A 21,573-nucleotide genomic window follows, 5' to 3' on the forward strand; every position below is an offset into this window, starting at 1 on the left:
TAAAGTTATGGTGAAAACTTTGTGATGGCGTCATTGCGTGATAGGGTTAAGTGTTGAATGTTCTCCACAAGGTGACGGTGCGCTGTTGTAAACAATTCCTACTGTACAATTTGCTGCAACAGTTATCATATGACTTTTCAACATTTGCGTGTTGTTTCAGGTTAAGGGTTGGATAGCTGCAATGTTATCGAAGTTCCATCAGGCTAGGCTGCCTGGTTATTTAGTCTTCATAGCTAGCTGCTTGTGTTTTATGAGCCTTATTTAAGGAGCTATGTCTCTGTCCTTTTCGTATAATCATTGGAGTTATTGCTGTTCACTTTCATTTGCTGAATACCTATGTACGAAAGCCTGAGAGTGATAGCCTAAATTTAGATAGATTTAAATATTTAGACTAAAGATTTATTTTCCAAGTTTAGTAAGTTGTTCTTTAACACTGGAACTTATGGTATAACCTGTTGTGGGGGCCGTTGTGACTGCTGTTAACTAAATGTATCTTGACCATAGACACCAGTTATATAGGATCCCGGTAACTTGTTATCAACAATCTGACAGTAATGGATACGAAAGCAATTAAATCTTCATTGAACTGCTCTGTTGGTGTGAGTGATCTTTATGGAAATGACACTTCCGTGAACGTCTCTCCAGACATGCTTATTGAAAAAATAAAAGAAATGGCGATCAAACAACTTAAGTCTGAAAGCGAAAGCTCGAGCAATTGTAGCCAGTACAAGCTGGTTTTGGTTGATGGTTTTCCACGAACTTTGTGTGATGAAAAAACCGCTAAACAAGAACAACTGGGCAACGGGGACAGTGCTATGTTGTTGCGGACTCAAGGTAATAAGCCTGTGAGCTCACTTGTGAAGGATGGAGTTGTTTCACATGATGCTCCAACGATGTCCGCAATTAATCGTGCTACAGAGAATCTGCCCGTTTTCACCGGGTCAAGTGAGCCGGTAAGGAATTCAAGCAGTGATCTTTCCTCTCCTGCACAAGTCGAACAAACATTCAGGAAAGTTTTACTCGCATTGCTTGAGCTCTCATATAAGTTTATGCATTTTGAGAAGAACAAGCAAGACGTGAACGAAGATGATTTAAAGGACTTGATGGCGATGGGATTCAGTGAAGAGCAAGTCAGAAAGGCGCTTGTCACTCGTAAAATGGATAGAGAATCGGCCATGGAGTGGCTTATCGGCCAAAATGGATCCGCTCGTGATGAAGAGCAGCCCTCCCACTCTACAGAAGAAGAGGCTATGGAAGTAAGCTCAACATCAACCGGAAGAGGGATGAGGACACGCTCCAGGACATTTACTCCCAATCCTGTGCATCTCAGTTCCCTCATGGAAATGGGATTCTCGAAAGAGGTGAGTATAAGGGCATTGAAAATCAATGGCAATGATGTCAACATCGCTTGTGAGTGGCTTTTGAGTGACCACCCGGATGACATTGATGAAGATGAAGAAGACGAAGATGAAGCATTAAATCCAAATAGCGAGCTTTATAAAGCTCTCATCTCAAACCCGACTATCCACATTGGACTTCATGACAAAAAGGTTTTAGAAGCTCTTGAAGACATGGTTGAGAATCCATGGAGAAGAAACAATTGGGCGTACGAAAGTGCTGTTGGGAATGTTCTTTTGCAAATATTAAAATTATACAACAAATATTCTTCAACTGCGCCATCCAGTTAAGGCGATTTGTATTTCCTGTGTTTATTTGGAAATAAATTATTCCTATATACTCACTGTTTAATTACCTTTGTCATCATGCTTGTAAACGAAAAGTAATAACAAAGAATATAATTGATTAAGCTGACTGCTTTATGCTTTGCCATAAACATCCTTACATGTTAGTCATTGTTATGACCTCGCAGCTTTGGCAATTTAGGCTTGGTTTAGTACCTCCTGTTTATTTTAACTCGGCCTACTATGGCATGCTTGCATTCAGTTTTGTTCCACAACATTTCAGTTAGTATTCACGTCAGATGCATTTTACTTGGGAGAAATGTTTTATGAGTTTGTACGTAGATGAAGTGTAGACCTTCCAAAAAGTTCAGATTTGAAGTTTTTGACTTTATTTGAAAATTGGTTGCAGATCTGCAATATTTTGTTTTATTAGTTTTTTGTTTTTTTTTAAGAAAAATGAAATACTGTACAATTTTAATAAATATTTTGAATGCAATCATCTATGCTGTGGTTAACATTCACCTATTGCTAAGAGTATTGCAGATATCAATCAGAGTTGCCAAAACTATCGCTAATAACTATAAGTATTGTGTCTTTCATATAGGTTACCCTTGATATTTAACACACAAAGCATTATAAGTCATTTACCACCTTTGGGCTGTGGCACTATGTGCTCTAAAATAAATTTGTTTTCCTTTCCCACTGGTTTGCATTAAATATTAATGTTTTGTTCTGTAATATCACATACATTTATATTCAAACTTTGCCCATAATAAACTGTTGGTTTTGCAGAAACTTGTAGTTAGGTGTCCTGGATTGAGATTATAATGAGCAAATTATTTTTTATTTTATGGTTAATTTGCTGCTGGCAGTCGGCAAATGCATTGCAACCAAACATCATTTTCATGATTGCAGATGATCTTGGCTATCATGATGTTGGTTACCATGGCGCCCAAATCCATACTCCAAATATTGACAAGGTTTTAGAGTTGTTCTGTATTGTTGTTAATTAGTGTTGTAGTCTATATGTTTTCATTTAACGAAGCTGAAGAAGAAATGTTTTATCTTACCCTTTAATATCTGAGCTGTGTAGCACTTGCCAGTAATGTTCACTTACGTCTATTTGTCATCGTTTGGCGAATTTATCTGTTTTAATATTGTCAAGCCATTGATTTATTAAATAACTTTCTAGTCTATTGTTTATTTATCTAATTACTTTGTACACATCTAGCTTGCCTTAGATGGAGTAATTCTTGAAAACTACTATGTTCAACCGATTTGTACACCAAGTCGCAGTCAACTAATGACTGGAAGATACCAGGTGTTTATTTTATGTCCTAATAAATTAAATTTTTTGATCATACTACTACAATTTTTTCAGATAAAAAGTTTATAAGGGTCATTCTTTTTTGGGAATGTAGTGTTTACTTTTTTTGACAATGTGTAATATTTAGATCCACACAGGAATGCAGCATAGCGTTTTATTTGCTCCTCAACCTCATTGCCTACCTCTCGACGAAGTGACTTTGCCTCAAAAGTTAAAAGAAGTTGGTTATATGACTCATGCTGTTGGAAAATGGCATCTTGGGTTTTATAAAAAGGAATGTTTGCCTACATATCGTGGATTTGATTCTCATTATGGTGTGTGAGCTGTTGTTGTTTGTATTTTGAACTAAAAGTGTCACGTTTATAACTATTGGTTGTTGTAGATCTGTAAATCTGTCATGGCTAAACCAATGGTGGAATTTAATGGTTCTGTGCAACCTATCTAAGATATATGTTTTAAGCAATGGTGGGATTCAAATATTTTAACATCTGGTTCTCTCACTAGCAGCATGCCATATTGATCCAGGGTCGATGTAACATAGGCCTATACATACGCTTGTTAACAACCGGTTCGTGGAGGTCATTAAAATTCCAAGAACCGGTTTGCACGAACCGGTGTGAACTGGGTGAATCCCACCACTGGTTTTAAACCATTGTTTCTTTGCTTTGTTTTTTTGTCCATTTATTGGTGAGAGATATTTATGTGCATAAGTTACTTGTGCTTGTGCTTTAAACCACCTTTTGGTCCCCCAAGTTAATGGCAATAAATAACTAAATATGAAAAATATTTTTTTTCTGTTAAAAGCTAAATAAATTAATTTGATTTTAAGCTATGGCAGGTTAATAATTGCTGAAAAAATGTTTAAAATATTCTATCCAATGGTAGGATATTACTGTGGAAATGAAGATTACAATACTAAGCTTGTCACTGGAGCGTTGGCAGGTTGGAATAACACTGGCAAGTTTAAAGGGTATGACTTCCATGCTGATGTGTATCCAGATTTCAGTGCTAATGGGACCTATTCTACGTACTTGTATGAAAAGCGAGCCACTGATATAATATATTTCCATGATCAACGAAAGGTGTGTCTTATTATTACGTCCTTGTGATTGCCTTGACGAAACATTTCTGAAATCATAACAATGTTTAGATCAGTGGTTCTTGACCGCCAGTCTGCAGCCTGATATCGGTCTATGTTGATTTTTTTGGTGTTCCAGCCTAAAAGCTATCTGTAATTTTTATCCCTAAATTAATGAAGGTTAAGAACACTGGTTTAAATGACATAGTTTTAATGATGGCACAAATGCAAATTTACCTGACTTCTTTCTATTCTTTTTTAACTGTTACTGTTTTCTAGCCTCTGTTCATGTACATGGCATTTCAATCCGTGCATTTTCCCTTACAAGCTCCCCAAAAGTACATCGACATGTACAAAGATATAAAAGATAACAACAGACGTGTTTACTCTGCAATGGTAACGGCCATGGATGATGTAGTAGGTGCCATTGTGAATGCGCTTAAGTTGACCAAACTATATGAAAACACCATCATCGTTTTCACGACAGGTTGCTATTTGCTAACTTTTTTGGTACTGGCTTTTTAAAGACTATTGTTAGGCATATGGTAATTGATACTTTTAACTAACATTTTGGCAGACAATGGAGGTCAGACCTTATATGGTGGTAACAATTGGCCATTACGAGGTCGTAAAGCATCATTATGGGAAGGTGGAGTAAGAGGTGTTGGATTTGTACATGGTGCCGGTGTAAAAGATACTAAAAGAACAAGCATGGGTAAATGACCACTTGAATTGATTGGGCCATTTCTGCTTGGATTCAATTTAAAATATTTTGGTAGAAAAGCATTTTGTTTTGTTTTGAAATTTGATTGTTCATGTTGTTACAGAACTGATGCATGTCTCTGATTGGTTCCCGACCTTACTCCATGTGGCCGGAGCAAACGCAACAGTAACGAAGCCACTCGATGGCCTCAATGTTTGGGAGGCGATTGCTGATAAGTCGGTCATGTCACCTAGGAAGGAAATTTTACATAATATTGACCCTTCTTTTACCCGACCATACAGCCCAACACCTCCTATGAGGCCATATATAAATAAACATGGAGTTGACACTTTACATGGTCATACAGCTCTTAGAATGAACAAATGGAAACTGTATACAGGAGACCCTGGTAAATTTTTTCAACTGTTTACTGATAAAACAAATCCATGAAACTTCTAGTAAGTTCAGCCCTGTGAAAAAAATCAACGTCTAATAGTTAAATTTGTCTGGTATAGTACAGGGTTATTCGCATGTTCAGGGTTGTGTGTCACATATAAGTACAGTAAAAATTTTAATTTTATGAATTAGGTTATGAAAATTGGGATCCAGTTCCTTCTTTGTATTTGAATTCCACTGTGGACACCACATGTCTTGTGTCTGACGGTTATCATCCTGATTGCGTCACTGGACCTGAAGCATTGAAGGAAGTTCCAAGTGTGAGGTTGTTTGACATCCTCGCTGATCCAGAAGAGCGACATGATGTTGCAGATTATTTTCCACACATCGTGGATACAATGCTCGGCAAAATAGCTGCTTATAATAAGACTGCAGTTCCTGTTGTTTTCCCAAAAGGGGATGACAGATGTGATCCAGCATTGCATGGAGGTGTATGGGGTCCATGGGAGTAAAAATTTATGTCGGTACAACATTTAATCATTTTGTTCCTTCATCATCATTCATTGTAATCTGTAATCATCATTCATTGGTTTTTGAACATTGAATTATTTATCTATATTGTACATGCTTGATTAAAACACTGCTGCTTTTATATTTTTCACATAGCTAACGCATACAAATTATGAAGAACCTCATAATTATTTGTATGTCTATGTTTTCAGGCCATTGTGATGACTTTCGCTGCAGCAAATTTTGTAAAGTTTTAACCAAGTTCTGGTGCCTTGATTTAAACTGTAATAAAAATACCGGTTGCATATTGCATATAAAACCGGTCATATTACTTTCAGTAAATAATAATCATGTGCTTTCTGTGTGATTTTATTCACGTTTATCATTTATATTTTATACTGTCGAGGTAAGCTATTGTGCAAATAAGCTACTATTTGATCTTTGTGTCATCATGTGTTTGACATATTATTTTATGCAGTTGTAGCTTTCATTTACATTAAAACTGTGATTGCAATACATCGTTACCCATTATTTTGAGATATATTTTTTGCTATTCTCACATTTCTTGTTCAGTATGAACTGATTTAAACAAATATTATTGTGATTTGTCACATATTCTTATTTTTAGCTAGTGCATAATGTAGCTATGTTTACAAAGAAAGCTTTTTTAAGTTTTTGTGTTGCAAGACGATGTTGTCATGCATTGGATTTGTTGGGCGACAGGAAACACAACTTTATTGTTGTGGTTTGTCACAACTTCATACTGCACACAAGATTTAATGTTTCCAAAGACCTTTTCAAGTATTTCAACACAATTCATTATCATATATTATAGACCTTGACTTGAGTTTTATGTTTGGTGACAACATTTTTTATTACATTGGGATGTATAGATCCCTTGGGGCAAAAGGCTTGGTGTTACAGTTGTTTCTAGGACTGTTGTTGTCTTATGTAGAAATTGTTTGTTTGAACTGTTTCTCTCTATTGCATGATAAACATTAACATTGCTCATGAGTTTATTGGACTGATAAATATTTTTGAATACCTCACTATGTGTTCTTTGTAACACATAACAGCCTTCCACTTCAAACAGCAATTTGTCTAATGTTTCGAATAAGAAAATATGATGCCTTGATTGCAATTGAAATTATGTGATGAAATGTAATGATATTCAAATTATTCTGGTAAGTAAGGTAGTTTGTAGCTCAGATTCTGCATGACTTTTCTTTTTTTGTTTGTTTGTTCATGTTTCTTGATTTAATGTTCACATTGTGTTTGAGAGATGAAGATACAAATTAACTTTTTCTCTGATTGTTTTTATTTGTATGTTTATGGATTCTCATATTTCCAAGGGTTTTCTCTATTTGAAATTGATCAACATCAACTGTGATTATTGCAGCATGTAAAGCCGTAGTCGTTAAAAATGCTACAACTGTTGTATTTTTTGACAATTCTTGCCTGTTCAAATAGTGCTGTGGGTCTTCAGCCGAACATAGTTTTTATTATCGCTGATGATCTCGGTTACCATGATGTTGGTTATCACGGAGCAAATATCTTTACTCCAAATATTGATGAGGTACTAGGTGATCCTCATAAAGCTTAGCTTGTCAAACTACTATAACCTGTGATCCTAGCTAAGTGTGTGTTGTTTGTAGCTGGCAGTGAATGGAGTCATTCTGGAGAACTATTATGTCCAGCCTATTTGCACTCCAAGCAGAAGCCAGTTGATGACAGGAAGGTATCAGGTATGTGTTTTAGAATAAATTTTACGTTATCAAATCTGATTAGTTTAATTAATAAATGAGATATACGAAACATTTTACTTTAACCAAGAAGGCAAGTATCATTTCAATTTGAAGGAAGTATGTAGTCCAACTTCTGTTAGTTATTGTGCTTGGCATAAATAGGGAGATTACCATGTGTATAAATTTCAGATTCACACAGGATTACAACACAGTGTAATTTTTGCACCTCAACGAAACTGCTTACCGTTGGACGAAATAACACTTCCTCAGAAATTAAAAGAAGTTGGATATGGCACTCACCTTGTTGGGAAATGGCACCTTGGAATGTACAGAAAGGAATGTCTACCAACATATCGTGGATTTGATTCTCATTATGGTTCGTATATCACCAGTTAGGCTTTTCTGATCATCTTACTTGCTGTAACTGTTCCGAGAGATGTTCAGTTAAAGACAAAAAACTGATCACTTGTTTTTCATTGCTAGGTTATCTTGCTGGTGCGGAGGATTACTACAGTAAACTTGTCACAGCCAAAGTTAATGGTGAGCGATTTGCAGGATTGGATTTTCGAGATGATCTTACTCCAGTGTTTAGTGCGAACGGGACATACTCTACATACTTGTATGAAAAACGTGCCACTGAAATAATATATCGTCATGATCAACGCAAGGTACAAAATAAAAAGGAAATTTGGCATTTGTTCATTGTATGTGTATTGTACACGAAACCTAAACGAGGTGTTGTTGTAAAAGAATATTTTAAGAAAATTTAATAAAGTTTTGAAAAAGTGCTTTTGTTTTAAATTTTAAGCTTCCTCTTATTTTGTAGCCATTATTCTTGTACATGGCATTTCAATCTGTACATTTTCCTCTGGAGGCGCCACAGCATTATATTGACATGTACAGCCATGTAAAAGACAAAAATCGACGCATATATTCAGCTATGTTGACTGCCATGGATGATGCCGTTGGTGCCATAGTTGATGCGTTGAAAGATACAAAAATGTTTGAAAATACACTCGTTATTTTCACCACAGGTAATTTTCTAATTACATTTTTGTTATTCTAATGTAAGCTGAAATTCTGAAACATTTATTTTACAATAAATAACTTCGATATTTCTATGCGTTTACATAAGATAATGGAGGCCAGACATTGTTTGGTGGAAACAATTGGCCATTACGAGGTCGTAAAGCATCATTATGGGAAGGTGGAGTAAGAGGTGTTGGATTTGTACATGGTGCCGGTGTCAAAGATACTAAAAGAACAAGCATGGGTAAAATGACCACTTGAAACGTTGATTACTTCTGCTTATTTTGATCTTTAAATAAAGTTGCATTTTGTTGTGTACTTGTAGTTGTCTTCTAGGTCATGTTTCGTGGTGCTTTGAATGTGTCGTGTTTGTTATGTTGTTGCAGAACTGATGCATGTCTCTGACTGGTTCCCGACCTTACTCCATGTGGCTGGAGCAAACGCAACAGTAACGAAACCACTCGATGGCCTCAATGTTTGGGAGGCGATAACTCATAAAACTATTAAGTCCCCGAGAACAGAAATTTTACATAATATTGACCCTTCTTTTACCCGACCATACAGCCCAACACCTCCAATGAGGCCTTACCTAAATAAACACGGAGTGGACACTCTGCATGGTCATACAGCTCTCAGAATGAACAAATGGAAGCTGTATACAGGAGATCCAGGTAAAATGCTTTATTTAACTGAATTAAACAGCGCTTGCAGAGATTAGTTCAATTTCAAATATTTGCCATGTTAAACTCTGTCATTATATTTATAGGTTACGAAAACTGGGATCCAGTTCCTTCTTTGTATTTGAATTCCACTGTGGACACCACATGTCTTGTGTCTGATGGTTATCATCCTGATTGCATCACTGGACCTGAAGCATTGAAGGAAGTTCCAAGTGTGAGATTGTTTGACATCCTCGCTGATCCAGAAGAGCGACATGATGTTGCAGATTATTTTCCAGACATCGTGGATACAATGCTCGGCAAAATAGCTGCTTATAATAAGACTGCAGTTCCATACAGATTTCCAAAGTTTGACCCTAGATCAAACCCAGCACTTCAAGGCGGGGTGTGGGGTCCATGGGTATGAAAATTATAGTATGGTGATATGGCATGGACATTCTAAACTTCCAACTGGAAAAAGATTGTGATGACTTAAACTTGGCGATGATACCTTATTACTTTAGTCGCAGTTACACGGTCTGTGTGTTTGTATTCTTTATTGGACAGCAGAGGGAAACACAGCTTATTTTATGCAATATATTGTAGAAATATGCATTCCGAAGAAAATATACATTAAGATTTATGTGACTGGTACAAAGTCGGTGGGTTGGTTTTAACCTGCATTATTTTTGTGCTTCTGAGTAGCTCAAAGCATAAAAGCTATATTTAGTGGGATATTCTTTGATGTGTCCATTCTATATAAGGAACTTGTTATAAACATTGCTTAATGGATTTCATGTTGTTTTCCTTTAATGTGTTGTAAGTATTTATATTAGGGATAGGAAGCTTAGCTGAGTTGAAACATTCTTACGTGGTTGCAAATGGTCGTACATGTTTTAGTTTTACCTTTCATTTTCACATGCATTCGTTTTGGATGCTGGGAAAGAGTACAGTATGTTCAATTGGATTAGTGGCTTGTGAGCAAAATGTTTGCTTCTTTCAGTAAAAAGTTGCTTTGTATATAATTTAAAATTATTTGCGCTGTACTATTGTCATTGCAATCCATATTTGGTCAATAATATATCTGCCAAACCTAACAATTAATAGCTGCTGGTAAGTATATGCATTTTAAGTGTTATATTTGTGTGTATTTTGCATTGCACCATTCGGTGTGTTTTAAATAACTTTTCTTTTCGAAAACCCTTGTACTTTTTTGTTTACTATCATTTATAATCATATTTTGCAGAGCAGTATTGATTTTTGTCAGTAGGTCTGCTCTGAAATATAACTCTTTATCTGACTTTTTGTCTTATTGCATTTGCTGAAACATTGATCATGAATTTAATGTACTATGGATAAAAAGTTACAAGCACCATATTTCATATTTTTTATTTTTTCATTGCAACTCATTTGCAGTTGGTTTTTGTTAAGTGTGATGCTGCTGTTATTTTTTTATAGAAGAAATAAGTTGTGATGCCTTAAATTGAATAATATTTTTTTGATGAAAGCTAATTTTATCCAAATTGTGGTGAGAAAAATATGCAGAGATTTAACTTTGTTAAGTATCGACAGTATCGTGATTTATAACAGCATTTTAGATTACAGTAGGTCAAAATGCTTCAACTGATATGTTCTTTAATATTCCTTGCTTATTTGAGATGTGCTTTTGGACTTCAGCCGAACATAGTTTTTATAATCGCTGATGATCTTGGTTACCATGATGTTGGTTATCACGGAGCAAAAATCTTCACTCCTAATATTGATGAGGTATTAATAAATCATTTTCAAATACAGTTATTATATTTCTTTCAATTTGTTACGTTATACCGTAGTATCGTGTAGTTACTGAGTATCTATTGTTTATACTGTAGCTGGCAATGAATGGAGTCATTCTGGAGAACTATTATGTCCAGCCTATTTGCACTCCAAGCAGAAGCCAGTTGATGACAGGAAGGTATCAGGTACGTGTTTTTTAATGGATTTATAAATTGCCAAATTTGACTAAAGAAACTAATATGCAAGTGGAATGTTCATAGTGTTGTAATTAAATACAAAAAGAAACTAACATCTTAAAACATTTCCGGTCAATCTTTGTTTATGGCAAAAATGTATGGAGCTTGTAGCACAGAACATTTTAAAGTGATAAGCGTTAAGTGGGAAGTTATCTAAACATTTATTATGATTTTTCAGATTCACACAGGATTACAACACAGTGTAATTTTGGCACCTCAACGAAACTGCCTACCCTTGGACGAAGTAACTCTTCCTCAGAAATTAAAAGAAGTTGGATATGCCACTCACCTTGTTGGGAAATGGCATCTTGGAATGTACAGAAAGGAATGTCTACCAACAAATCGTGGATTTGATTCTCATTATGGTTCGTATATCACCAGTTAGGCTTTTCTGCTCGTCTTATTTGCTGTAACTGTACAGGAGGATATACAGTTATAGAGGAAACTGACCACTTGTTGTTTTTTATTCATTGTTAGGTTACCTGACTGGTGCTGAAGATTACAACACAAAACATTTCTCCATCAAAGTCAATGATGTATCATTTAAAGGGTTGGATTTTCGAGATAATTTTACTCCTGTGTTTAGTGCGAACGGGACATATTCTACATATTTGTATGAAAAGCGAGCCACTGAAACAATCTATCGACATGACCAGCGCAAGGTACAAAATAGAATAAGAACTTGTGACATGTGTTTCGTGTATTTTTTCTTAAAATGAGATGAAAAGTTTTTCACTGCACATGAAACCAAAGTAAGAGTGCGGCTGTGAACCAACACCTCAATATATAACTTACAAACTTACAAAAGCGGTTCATGTTATAATTCTCAGCATGATTCTTATTTTATAGCCCTTGTTCTTGTACATGGCATTTCAATCTGTACATTCTCCTCTGGAGGCGCCACAGCATTATATCGACATGTACAGCCATGTGAAAGACAAAAATCGACGCATATATTCAGCCATGTTGACTGCCATGGATGATGCCGTTGGTGCCATAGTTGATTCGTTGAAAGATACAAAAATGTTTGAAAATACACTCATTATTTTTACCACAGGTAATTTTTTCAATACTACTTGTTCCAGTGCTTTAGTTCCAATCTGAAACATTTGTTTTAGTAACATTTTAGTAACAACTTTGTTATATTTCCCCCCATTTATATGGCACCCAGAAAAATACGATCAAAGTAATAAGATCAACAAGAGAACAAAATATTAGAATAAGGCTGAAACTCTATTTAAGTATTGATACTGTTGAAGAACTTATTGCTTTGATCGAACTGTTCAGACGATTTTTAACTTACTCCGATGGCGATACATCGTACATCATTGTTGATGTAACAGAGAAGTTCCCATCTTGCAACGATCAGTATTGTCATCACATCTTCCAAAGATTATCTTTGGTGTGCATTCTTGCTGTACAAATTCGGGCTAATCAACAATGCCCTTAGTGGTATGGCCACCAGAAACCGAGCTCTTGCCCGGGATGGGGTTTCTTTTACGATGGGTTTCTTTTACCATCCACTGATGTACAGCATTGAAGCGATTTTCGTTCATCAGTTGCTTGAGCACACCACCTACTGCTCTGCTTAACTTCACTTTTTCATCTTATGTTTTATGGATTTAACTCATTATAGGTTTAGTGGCTGTGCTAGTTGTTACCAGCAAATATCAACGTTATTTCTCTTGAACACGTTTTAAGCCTTTTCGGCTTTGTCACTTATTCCTGTTGGTTGGCGCGAGTTAGTAGCAAGCGGCTTGATCTTTCGTCCCCATCGCACTTTTGATGAAAAATAAGTGATTGATTTGTTGTTATTATTCTGTTCTCAAAACAAAAACGTGTTTTCATTTTATAAAGACAATGGAGGTCAGACCTTATATGGTGGTAACAATTGGCCATTACGAGGTCGTAAAGCATCATTATGGGAAGGTGGAGTAAGAGGTGTTGGATTTGTACATGGTGCCGGTGTCAAAGATACTAAAAGAACAAGCATGGGTAAAATGACCACTTGAATTGTTGATTACTTCTGCTTATTTTAATCTTTAAATAAAATGGCATTTAATCTTGCAACATTAATTATTTAGTTGTCTCGCATTTTCTGCCTTTTAGTAGCCTTGCTGCTTAAGGCGGATTGGTATTGCTTAGATTTATGTGTACTTACTGTGTTGTATTTCTTATGATATGGCAGAACTGATGCATGTCTCTGATTGGTTCCCGACCTTACTTCATGTGGCTGGAGCAAACACAACAGGAACAAAACCACTCGATGGCCTCAATGTTTGGGAGGCGATAACTCATAAAACTATGAAGTCCCCGAGAACAGAAATTTTACATAATATTGACCCTTCTTTTACCCGACCATACAGCCCAACACCTCCAATGAAACCTTACATAAATAAACACGGAGTGGACACTCTGCATGGTCATACAGCTCTCAGAATGAACAAATGGAAGCTGTATACAGGAGATCCAGGTAAAATGCTTTATTTAGCTGAATAAAACAGCACTTGCAGTGATTAGTTCAATTTCAAATATTTACCATGTTAAACTCTTACGTTTATCATTATTGCCTCATTATATTTATAGGTTACGAAAATTGGGATCCAGTTCCTTCCTTGTATTTGAATTCCACTGTGGACACCACATGTCTTGTGTCTGATGGTTATCATCCTGATTGCATCACTGGACCTGAAGCATTGAAGGAAGTTCCAAGTGTGAGATTGTTTGACATCCTCGCTGATCCAGAAGAGCGACATGATGTTGCAGATTATTTTCCAGACATCGTGGATACAATGCTCGGCAAAATAGCTGCTTATAATAAGACTGCAGTTCCATACAGATTTCCAAAGTTTGATCCAAAATCAAATCCTGCTCTCCAAGGAGGGGTATGGGGTCCATGGGTGTAAAAAGCATGAGAGCAATAATACCCTACAATCCTAAGTGATACACTAAATGTATTTTGTACAAACACTGCATAAATAATCTTTTGTAAATATGCAGTGCTGTAATTTTTGATGAATTCTTAGCATACTTTTTGCTTATACAACTATTAATGTAAATATCATTAAATCGAAAATTTCTACACAAGTTCACTTATATGTTTTAGTTCTGTTTTTTTACTGCCATACTGAATGAATTCAACTGAAATACTACCGAAAATTCTACCGAAATACTGCTGAATTCTTAGCATATTTTTTGCTTATACAACTATTAATGTAAATATCATTAAGACGAAATTTTCTACACAAGTTCACTTATGTGTTTTAGTTCTGTTTTTTGCTGCCAAACAAAGATGAATCTTTCCAGTACTTGTGCAATGTGCAATTGTTTTAGTTCATTATCATATAGATTGACGTCAATGCTTAAAAGAGATTATTATTAATCACGCAAATATTTTGGTATTATATGCACTTTAATATGTTTCCCCTATAACGTACTAGCCTCTATAGTCACTCTACAGTATATTATTGTATGCATTTTTGTTGTCCAACCCCTACTTTCATATGTTGCATATAGCATTATTGATTGCTGATTTGGTTAGTGACCTTTATGCTAAGTTAGGCCTACAAACAATATTTTTATGCATTACAGGTTTCTTAGACTTGTACTTTTTGAAACTTTTGACAATTTAAAATATGACCAAATGCAATCTGAAATATGAAAAGCAAGCTTACTGGGACGAACGATACAAGACCGAAGAAGTATACGATTGGTTTAAAAGTTACTCAGATTTCAAACACTTTATCAAACCTCTCGTAAACGTTCATGATCGAATCTTAATGTTAGGCTGCGGAAACAGTCCATTCAGTTACCACATGTACGAAGATGGCTTTACCAATATCACAAATGTCGACTACTCACCAATTTGCATCGAATCTATGTCGAATAGGTACAAGCACTGCATTGACATGAAATGGATCGTAATGGACATACGCCAACTGCATTTCAAAGACGGTGAATTCGATGCAGTTATAGAAAAAGGTACAATAGACGCAATGCTTGTCGGGCAAAAAGATCCGTGGCATCTTTCAGACGAAAATTACAAATGCATGGATACAATTTTGTCGCATGTTTCACGAGTGCTCTCGCCAAGCGGAAAGTTTATATCTTTGACTTTTGCACAACCGCATTTTCGCAAAGAACTTTACTGCCGTTCAAAGTTTGGCTGGAACATCGAAACTTGTCCTCTAAATAACGGCGGTGGTTGTATAGAATATTTCATGTACGTCATGGTGAAAAACAAACAGTTATCTGAGAGCGACAAACAAAAGGAAATGGAATATTTGGAAAAAAGACAAAAATGGAATGAACCTCATAATAACGCGGTTTCTCTCACTTATGATCAACTCTATGACGAAGACTTTTTGTTGAAAATGTCCCTCTGTTGAAATAAATTAATTATTTTTCAGCATAAGTGTTGCGTAACGCCCCGCTTGTCCCAACAACTACCATTGGTACCACAAATGAGAAATTAACAATCTCTTTGGTTGTAAGTAGCCAGCGGCAGGTGAGGACCATCTCTCCTATAGTGGTGACCCCAAGTTGAAATTAACACCCAGCCTAATGCTGATACAAGGAGGCAAGACAAACACACGTTTGTTGCTCTGTCTCCTCTACTTTAGCCCTTACTCATTCACTCCTGGTGCTGATCACTGAAGCATGTTAGCGGTCCTCCAAGACGCTCTCATAATGGCTGGTGTACCTTGTCAGGAATCGACGGAGTGAACACCGTTGGAACCAAAATTCACTGGGCTAAGTCAACCGTTTTCTGTTAAGAAAATACCAAAATTGGCGTTTACGGCTAAGACTTGAAGAAAGACAAAGCAATTTTATGCATGTCGCGTGTAAACCAGCACAATAAACAACGTAGTAGCCTACTCTGCACTCAGTACAGGAAATTCTCTATATGCTGCAAGCTACTATAGCGTTAATCAATGCTTCAATTGCATATTTTAAGACAAATCTTTCGTAGTTCATTTTTTTCCGAATCGTCATAAATGATTTTAGGTTATTGCATTTTGCAGGCTTCGTTCGTGTGTTGAAAATTTTGATAAACCATAGAGAATAAACATGTCACTGCCGTCGGAAAATTTGAGCATGTTTGTCGATCCAAATTTTCTGAAGAACGCGGATTCTTTAGTAATAAGAACAAGAATGATATTCCAGCTGAATACAAAGTGGTTCAAAAAATCAGCTTGAGAATTGGAAACCGATTAGAATGATTGCCTAGCTGGAAATTATTGAAATACTAAACAGTTTTCGGCAATGATCTCTTGCAGTGCTGTAACGTCATATCGTGGTAGAGTGACATTGTGGGGATGGCAAGGTTAATTGTTTTAAGTTGGCTTAAAGCCAAAGGTTTTAGTCGTTCTTTTGGAACTCCTTGTCTATATTTTATTTTAAACTTCGTTGTTTATGCTGTCTATGATTGTTTCTTTAAGTCAGCACAACGTTCATAAGTCCAAATTCTTATATTCCAAAATATAGTCGTAATTACATCAGAAGCAATTTCATATCCATTTTAAAATCCGAATAGAGCTAAAGACTTGAATTGCATGATGAATAAAAGAAAAGAGAATGGGAGCTTTGAACCAAGCCTCAGTTTTTATATCGCTATATTTAGCCAATCAGAGGGAGACATCGTTATTTACGTCATGCTACGTGTCCAAAGGTATTTCATAGCAATGACTAAAAATCTAACATATTCTACGTCACCGAGATTAACTTCGTATACTCTGAGTATGTGGCGCCACTTCAAAACACTTATATACTGGGTCAAATATGTCGGTGTAGGAATTAAATTTTTGAATGACATGATTAACTAAGAACAGTACAGCTTTCTTAATAATACATTTTATCTAACTGGAGAACACACAATCGCTTATTAAAACGCCAATTATATAAGTTATTACAATCGCCATAACACAACGCATAAATGAAGTTGCATTTGTACTAGTCTGTGTTTCGAGTTCCTACCAAGCTGTCGTCGTCCTTTAAAAAATGTTTTCTTCCTCGCAACTGAGACGTTGGGTACAGTGGAAACGAACCTGAACTCGAATGTGCGACTCGTAAAATAACCGGTCCGGTTTGCAAGGCTTTTGGGTTTAAATCCCTTCCTATCTAGCAAACATTCAGATTATGCAAAGTTGGTTAAATGGCCGCGGGGACTGGTGAAGTTGCTTCATGTTATTCAAAATTTCATGTTAAGTGAAACTGAGTAAACGAGTTTCAATTGTATGCCATTATAAACTTAAGCTGTATGTTTTTTATTTGAACATTACTTTGGAGAAATTAATTTCACGTGTTAACTCCTTCTAGATTCTGGAATTGGAGCCAACACTCGTGAACAAACAAACGATTCTTTCCCTTCCCCCATATGCTATAAAAGTGTTTTTCACCAACGCTAAAAGAATAAGCCAGGTAAAATGTTGTAACTACCTGTTTGGATATTAATTTCTTGATATAACATTTTTTTTTAGTTATTGCATAGGTTATTAAAGATTTTTTAACATGACGTGTGAAAAAATAAAACCTTAGTAAAATGTATCTGGACTTGGTTTCTGTACATTTAAAGTTATTAACTGAAATTGGTATTAAGCTTAAGCATCCCAATTTTTTTAATTTCAGAAAATTCCCATGTTTTTGTGCTTACGTAAGCAGTTCATCTTACCCTTTCACTGCTTGCACTGAAGGTAGCATATGATTGGATGTATTGCAACAAAGACTTGTGGTACCCTACACCTCCAGCTAGATTAAGTAGGCTAACAGGTAGGAGGTCCATAAGGTGTACTGAAAATGACATTATACTTTAAGTGTTTTTGAAAATTGAATGTGAATATGAGTAGTGCTGTCAGGTGTCAGTTGTGGTATCAATAAATTCCCGGTCATCTTCAATGGTGTATTTGATGGCATGTAACTTGCACATGTTCACATCCCAGAAAGATATTCGAAATAATTTTAAACAAATTTAACAATAAAATTGGGAAGTTTTGTACGAGCTGTTGTTATCACCGAAGCTCATCAACACTATCTGCATCAAATCACAAACAAAATAATTCAATTATGTTTTCAGCTGAGCTTCAGGGGTTTTGGCTTTTACAATGATAAATTAGTGTAAATGGTTGGGATACGATCAATGTTATAGAACCGTAATGCGTTTGCTCCCTCGGGCACTTGTGTTTTCTAATAACGTGTACACGCCTCTCTGTTAGTAATTAGCGTTTTCTGTTTGCATTTTCGCATTGCGCAAGCCAATAGTCAACGTGTCTGAGTTGTGTGGGTTCGAGTTCAGTTTTCAGTTTTACATTTGGCGATACCACGTTTTACAGTCATCTGTATCACAAAAAATACAACAGGTTGTATGCAATATGTTCTGGAGCATCTTAAATGCCATTATAAACACAGCAATTTGTTGCCAATGTTTACTTTAATTTTGTAAAAGACGGTTGCAAGTTTTGTTTAAAGAAATGTCAATACCGATTTTGTTTTCTTGCCACCTTTTTTTCAATGTTTCCATGAATGATAAATTTTCAGTTGTGTTTTATTTTGCTGTACACGTATGCTTAATAAATAATAACTACAAAATCATTTTTTCTGGTACATACTAAACACTATACACCATTACTAGTTTGTGCAGCAAGTTCTTGTATATTCACCATTCAACCAGTTTGTTGTCGCCAGATAGGTGGTGCTGATTGAAAACACAGTGTCCTTGCAAGAATCAGCTTGTCGAGTACGCGATGATCAACCTGAAGTGGTGATTTCTTTTATGGTCTTCTAGGGGATTTTTTTCCAGCGCTAAACTAGATATGATTTTATTTTGACCAGATCCTCGAGCTTTGAGAGATTGATTCAGAGGAGGAAACCAGACTGGTTGATGATTTATTCCAGTTAAGAGCCTAGCGCGATTCACTGCAGAAAGAAAACTTGATCACGAAAAAAAAAAATACCAAATACAAGTGCGACTTTCCATCTATGTTAAACCACAAAAGCTAATTCTCGATGTCAACTATTTTATCGACAATTTGGCTTCAATCAAAGCCCAGCTTGATACCGGTCTCCTCATGCGTGGAGTCCCATTTGTTGGTAAGTTGTAGCGACATTTTCCCGGCCTACCTTGGCTTAAATCAGAGATGTCCAACCTGCGGCCCGCCTGAGATTTTTGTGCGGCCCGCTAGTCATTTTCACTCCAAAAGTATGTACTTCATGTACCCATTTTTCTTGAAATTTAATAGGTTTTGCGGCCCATTCAGTTATTTCAAGTGACAATGCGGCCCACTATAATAAAAGGTTGGACATCCCTGGCTTAAATCATTAATACCAGTTGCTCGTTGTTTAGTGTTGGCCGAATTACAAGGCCTGGCCCAAGATAGCACGTGAAACACTGAACACTTAATGAAGATAAAAGAGAATGCCGCAATGGCGGTGGATTTACAACAGCAGAAATTTTCTTCAAAACGCCACCTAAAGCTCCAGGCCCTCATCAGTCAAGGATCACTACTGAACACGCTTCTGTTCCAGAGCCAGTTCGATATGGGTGACAAGTTTCGTGAATTCTGAACCCCAATTTGGATAAAGGACTAACACGAAAGGTGGTTTGCATTTTTTGCAGACAAACGACGGTTTGATACTACAGTGTTGTACAAAGTACGAAGAGCGAACCAATAGCAAGAACCCAAAGACTTGTAGCACCCCTCTTGTCGCTACAACTATAATTGGTACCACAAATGATAAGTTACTTTCACAGAACACTTGATAAATGTACAACTGCTTACAGCGATTGAAGTATGAGCTGGCCATATCTCTTTGGCTGCTACTAGTCAGTGACTGGCGAGGACCAACTCCAATACAGACTCATTTTACCGTTCCTTTAACCGACAGCCGAAACTTGAGAGTAAAGTGGTTTGCTTAGAAAAATCCAACTCGATCGTTATTAGACTTTTACAAATGAGCTTGTGTTGATGCTTAACCTGCCTTGTTTGCCATTTATAAATTATTTGCCTTTCACAAATAAAATGACGGCACAAAAACTTGACTTGTAATAAAATTGTATAAATCTTCCACTGTCTGCAATGGATAAAATACTCCCTGAATTAGGCACATTTTGAGTACGATTGAAATTGACAATAAGTCATAGGCTACAATCGAAAGCTGCATGACGAAATAGTCTTTTACCGAATGTTTTGCTGGCTTAGTTTGACCGTTTTACACATTGAACTTATATTGGCAGTTTTAGCCTACATTAAAAAAATTACAAAGTTTGGAGAATCTGTTTTGCTTGTAGGACAACTTTGACAATAATTTCTGGATATTGTGAAGCTAATTGAAGTTTTTTGATTTTTTCTCTGTTCATCCGTGAACAATGCTTTTTCTTCATATTTACTCCTGAAAATACATGGTAGGCCTACTTGTATAAATACCAGATCACAGAACGTTTATTTCATGTATGCACCTTTACCATCAATTGCAAAAACTTGCTTTAAGCAAAAGTAACCTTTATATTTTAAACATCATTAAAAGTCACGTCAAAAAAAGTCAACTGTTTCAGCCTGGTGTTCTAAAAACAATAAAAGAATCAATTTGGTAACCGGTTTAGTTGACCACTTGATTTTTATCAAGCTAACAGATATTGTCCACCAGAAAGTTTTCAAAGAGCTAAAATCAGCTTTTTATGCATGCCCATTCTCCTAACTTAATCGCTTACACCTTTAATAACAGCATTAGGCCTACCTACATACGGTGAAATAATCACTTCGAAATTAGACTAATATTCACCACACTTCTCATCAATTTGTGTGGTTTTATGTGTAGCAATATATAGAGTACCTTTCAACACAAACCAAATGCTTGAGCATTTGACATTGCGGCTGGTTGGCTAATAAATACAATCAGACACAGTCTAAACTTGATATGATAGGTAATCTATCCATTCGTGCACAACTGCACATGTTTGAACAATGAAAAACAAATGTTATTCCTTTGATTTTCGGGTCTAGCCTAGCATACAATTTATGCGCAAGTAAGCACAACCACAGGATGCTTTGTATACTAGACTTCAAGCTACTCAAATTGTGACGTCGTCTAGTTGTGCACTTGTATACCACACCTGAATTTTCCTCCGAGCAATTATGGTCAAAGTGGCCTAAAGTCAAACTGAAATACAAAAATCATCATCAAAAAGCGGTTTATGCTTCTAGCCGAGGTGTGCTATACCGGGATGCCTATACTACATTACCATCCTCATTTTCTATGACCTATCACAACGTGCACTTAAGTAACTTAAACCTCACCAGAATGACATTTAACCATGACCCAAGCCCCTCGCAAATGTATTTTGAGAAAGCGAAATATATTTAGCTTAAAAGTAAAATACTTCGCAATGTATAAATAAATTTTGGGATGCTGCAAAATTTTATTTATTGCGGTTCTTAGT

General features: G+C 36.1%; 5 protein-coding genes and 1 long non-coding RNA gene across 7 annotated transcripts; 5 read left to right on the forward strand and 1 right to left on the reverse strand.

The window, feature by feature from the left end:
- The first annotated feature begins 198 nt into the window (after positions 1-198).
- Positions 199-2,181, forward strand: LOC143446667 (ubiquitin-associated domain-containing protein 1-like). The gene has a single exon (XM_076946414.1). The coding sequence runs from the start codon at positions 555-557 to the stop codon at positions 1,686-1,688; it is 1,134 nt and encodes a 377-aa protein (XP_076802529.1). The 5' UTR covers positions 199-554; the 3' UTR covers positions 1,689-2,181.
- Positions 2,182-2,326: 145 nt separating this feature from the next.
- LOC143446664 (arylsulfatase I-like) lies at positions 2,327-7,095 on the forward strand. Its single transcript, XM_076946411.1, has 8 exons — positions 2,327-2,662; positions 2,914-3,003; positions 3,137-3,323; positions 3,895-4,091; positions 4,367-4,574; positions 4,665-4,802; positions 4,915-5,199; positions 5,379-7,095. The coding sequence occupies exons 1-8, from the start codon at positions 2,510-2,512 to the stop codon at positions 5,696-5,698; spliced, it is 1,578 nt and encodes a 525-aa protein (XP_076802526.1). The 5' UTR covers positions 2,327-2,509; the 3' UTR covers positions 5,699-7,095.
- Positions 7,096-7,103: 8 nt separating this feature from the next.
- LOC143446666 (arylsulfatase I-like) lies at positions 7,104-10,719 on the forward strand. The gene is made up of 8 exons (XM_076946413.1): positions 7,104-7,272; positions 7,352-7,441; positions 7,631-7,817; positions 7,925-8,109; positions 8,268-8,475; positions 8,577-8,714; positions 8,857-9,141; positions 9,237-10,719. The coding sequence occupies exons 1-8, from the start codon at positions 7,120-7,122 to the stop codon at positions 9,554-9,556; spliced, it is 1,566 nt and encodes a 521-aa protein (XP_076802528.1). The 5' UTR covers positions 7,104-7,119; the 3' UTR covers positions 9,557-10,719.
- Positions 10,720-10,743: 24 nt separating this feature from the next.
- Positions 10,744-14,732, forward strand: LOC143446665 (arylsulfatase B-like). Its single transcript, XM_076946412.1, has 8 exons — positions 10,744-10,896; positions 11,001-11,090; positions 11,320-11,506; positions 11,619-11,803; positions 11,991-12,198; positions 12,999-13,136; positions 13,330-13,614; positions 13,728-14,732. Exons 1-8 carry the CDS (start codon positions 10,744-10,746, stop codon positions 14,045-14,047), a joined length of 1,566 nt encoding a protein of 521 aa, XP_076802527.1. The 3' UTR covers positions 14,048-14,732.
- A 38-nt stretch (positions 14,733-14,770) lies between these two features.
- On the forward strand, positions 14,771-19,105 carry LOC143446668 (EEF1A lysine methyltransferase 4-like). Of its 2 annotated transcripts, none has more exons than XM_076946415.1 (4): positions 14,771-16,812; positions 17,460-17,561; positions 17,769-17,909; positions 18,969-19,105. In XM_076946415.1, the coding sequence occupies exon 1, from the start codon at positions 14,777-14,779 to the stop codon at positions 15,527-15,529; it is 753 nt and encodes a 250-aa protein (XP_076802530.1). In that variant the 5' UTR covers positions 14,771-14,776; the 3' UTR covers positions 15,530-16,812; positions 17,460-17,561; positions 17,769-17,909; positions 18,969-19,105. The 2 variants fall into 2 exon arrangements, with proteins under 2 accessions (XP_076802530.1, XP_076802531.1); XM_076946416.1 differs by having other exon boundaries at positions 14,771-16,467.
- On the reverse strand, positions 18,902-20,057 carry LOC143446669 (uncharacterized). Its single transcript, XR_013113967.1, has 2 exons — positions 19,916-20,057; positions 18,902-19,052 (listed from the first exon to the last, which is right to left on the reverse strand). It is a non-coding gene; the product is annotated as an uncharacterized LOC143446669 (long non-coding RNA).
- Positions 20,058-21,573: the final 1,516 nt, after the last annotated feature.

Source organism: Clavelina lepadiformis, chromosome 2 (genome assembly GCF_947623445.1).
Source record: "Clavelina lepadiformis chromosome 2, kaClaLepa1.1, whole genome shotgun sequence".
Lineage (NCBI taxonomy): Eukaryota > Metazoa > Chordata > Ascidiacea > Aplousobranchia > Clavelinidae > Clavelina > Clavelina lepadiformis.

Coding starts and splice junctions, on each gene's coding strand:
- LOC143446667 (XM_076946414.1), top strand. CDS start 555: ATGGATACGAAAGCAATTAAATCTTCATTGAACTGCTCTGTTGGTGTG.
- LOC143446664 (XM_076946411.1), top strand. CDS start 2,510: ATGAGCAAATTATTTTTTATTTTATGGTTAATTTGCTGCTGGCAGTCG. Junction 4,092..4,366: donor ATTTCCATGATCAACGAAAG/GTGTGTCTTATT, acceptor ACTGTTTTCTAG/CCTCTGTTCATGTACATGGC. Junction 4,803..4,914: donor TACTAAAAGAACAAGCATGG/GTAAATGACCAC, acceptor ATGTTGTTACAG/AACTGATGCATGTCTCTGAT.
- LOC143446666 (XM_076946413.1), top strand. CDS start 7,120: ATGCTACAACTGTTGTATTTTTTGACAATTCTTGCCTGTTCAAATAGT. Junction 7,442..7,630: donor TGATGACAGGAAGGTATCAG/GTATGTGTTTTA, acceptor TATAAATTTCAG/ATTCACACAGGATTACAACA. Junction 9,142..9,236: donor GCTGTATACAGGAGATCCAG/GTAAAATGCTTT, acceptor TTATATTTATAG/GTTACGAAAACTGGGATCCA.
- LOC143446665 (XM_076946412.1), top strand. CDS start 10,744: ATGCTTCAACTGATATGTTCTTTAATATTCCTTGCTTATTTGAGATGT. Junction 11,507..11,618: donor TGGATTTGATTCTCATTATG/GTTCGTATATCA, acceptor ATTCATTGTTAG/GTTACCTGACTGGTGCTGAA. Junction 13,137..13,329: donor TACTAAAAGAACAAGCATGG/GTAAAATGACCA, acceptor ATGATATGGCAG/AACTGATGCATGTCTCTGAT.
- LOC143446668 (XM_076946415.1), top strand. CDS start 14,777: ATGACCAAATGCAATCTGAAATATGAAAAGCAAGCTTACTGGGACGAA.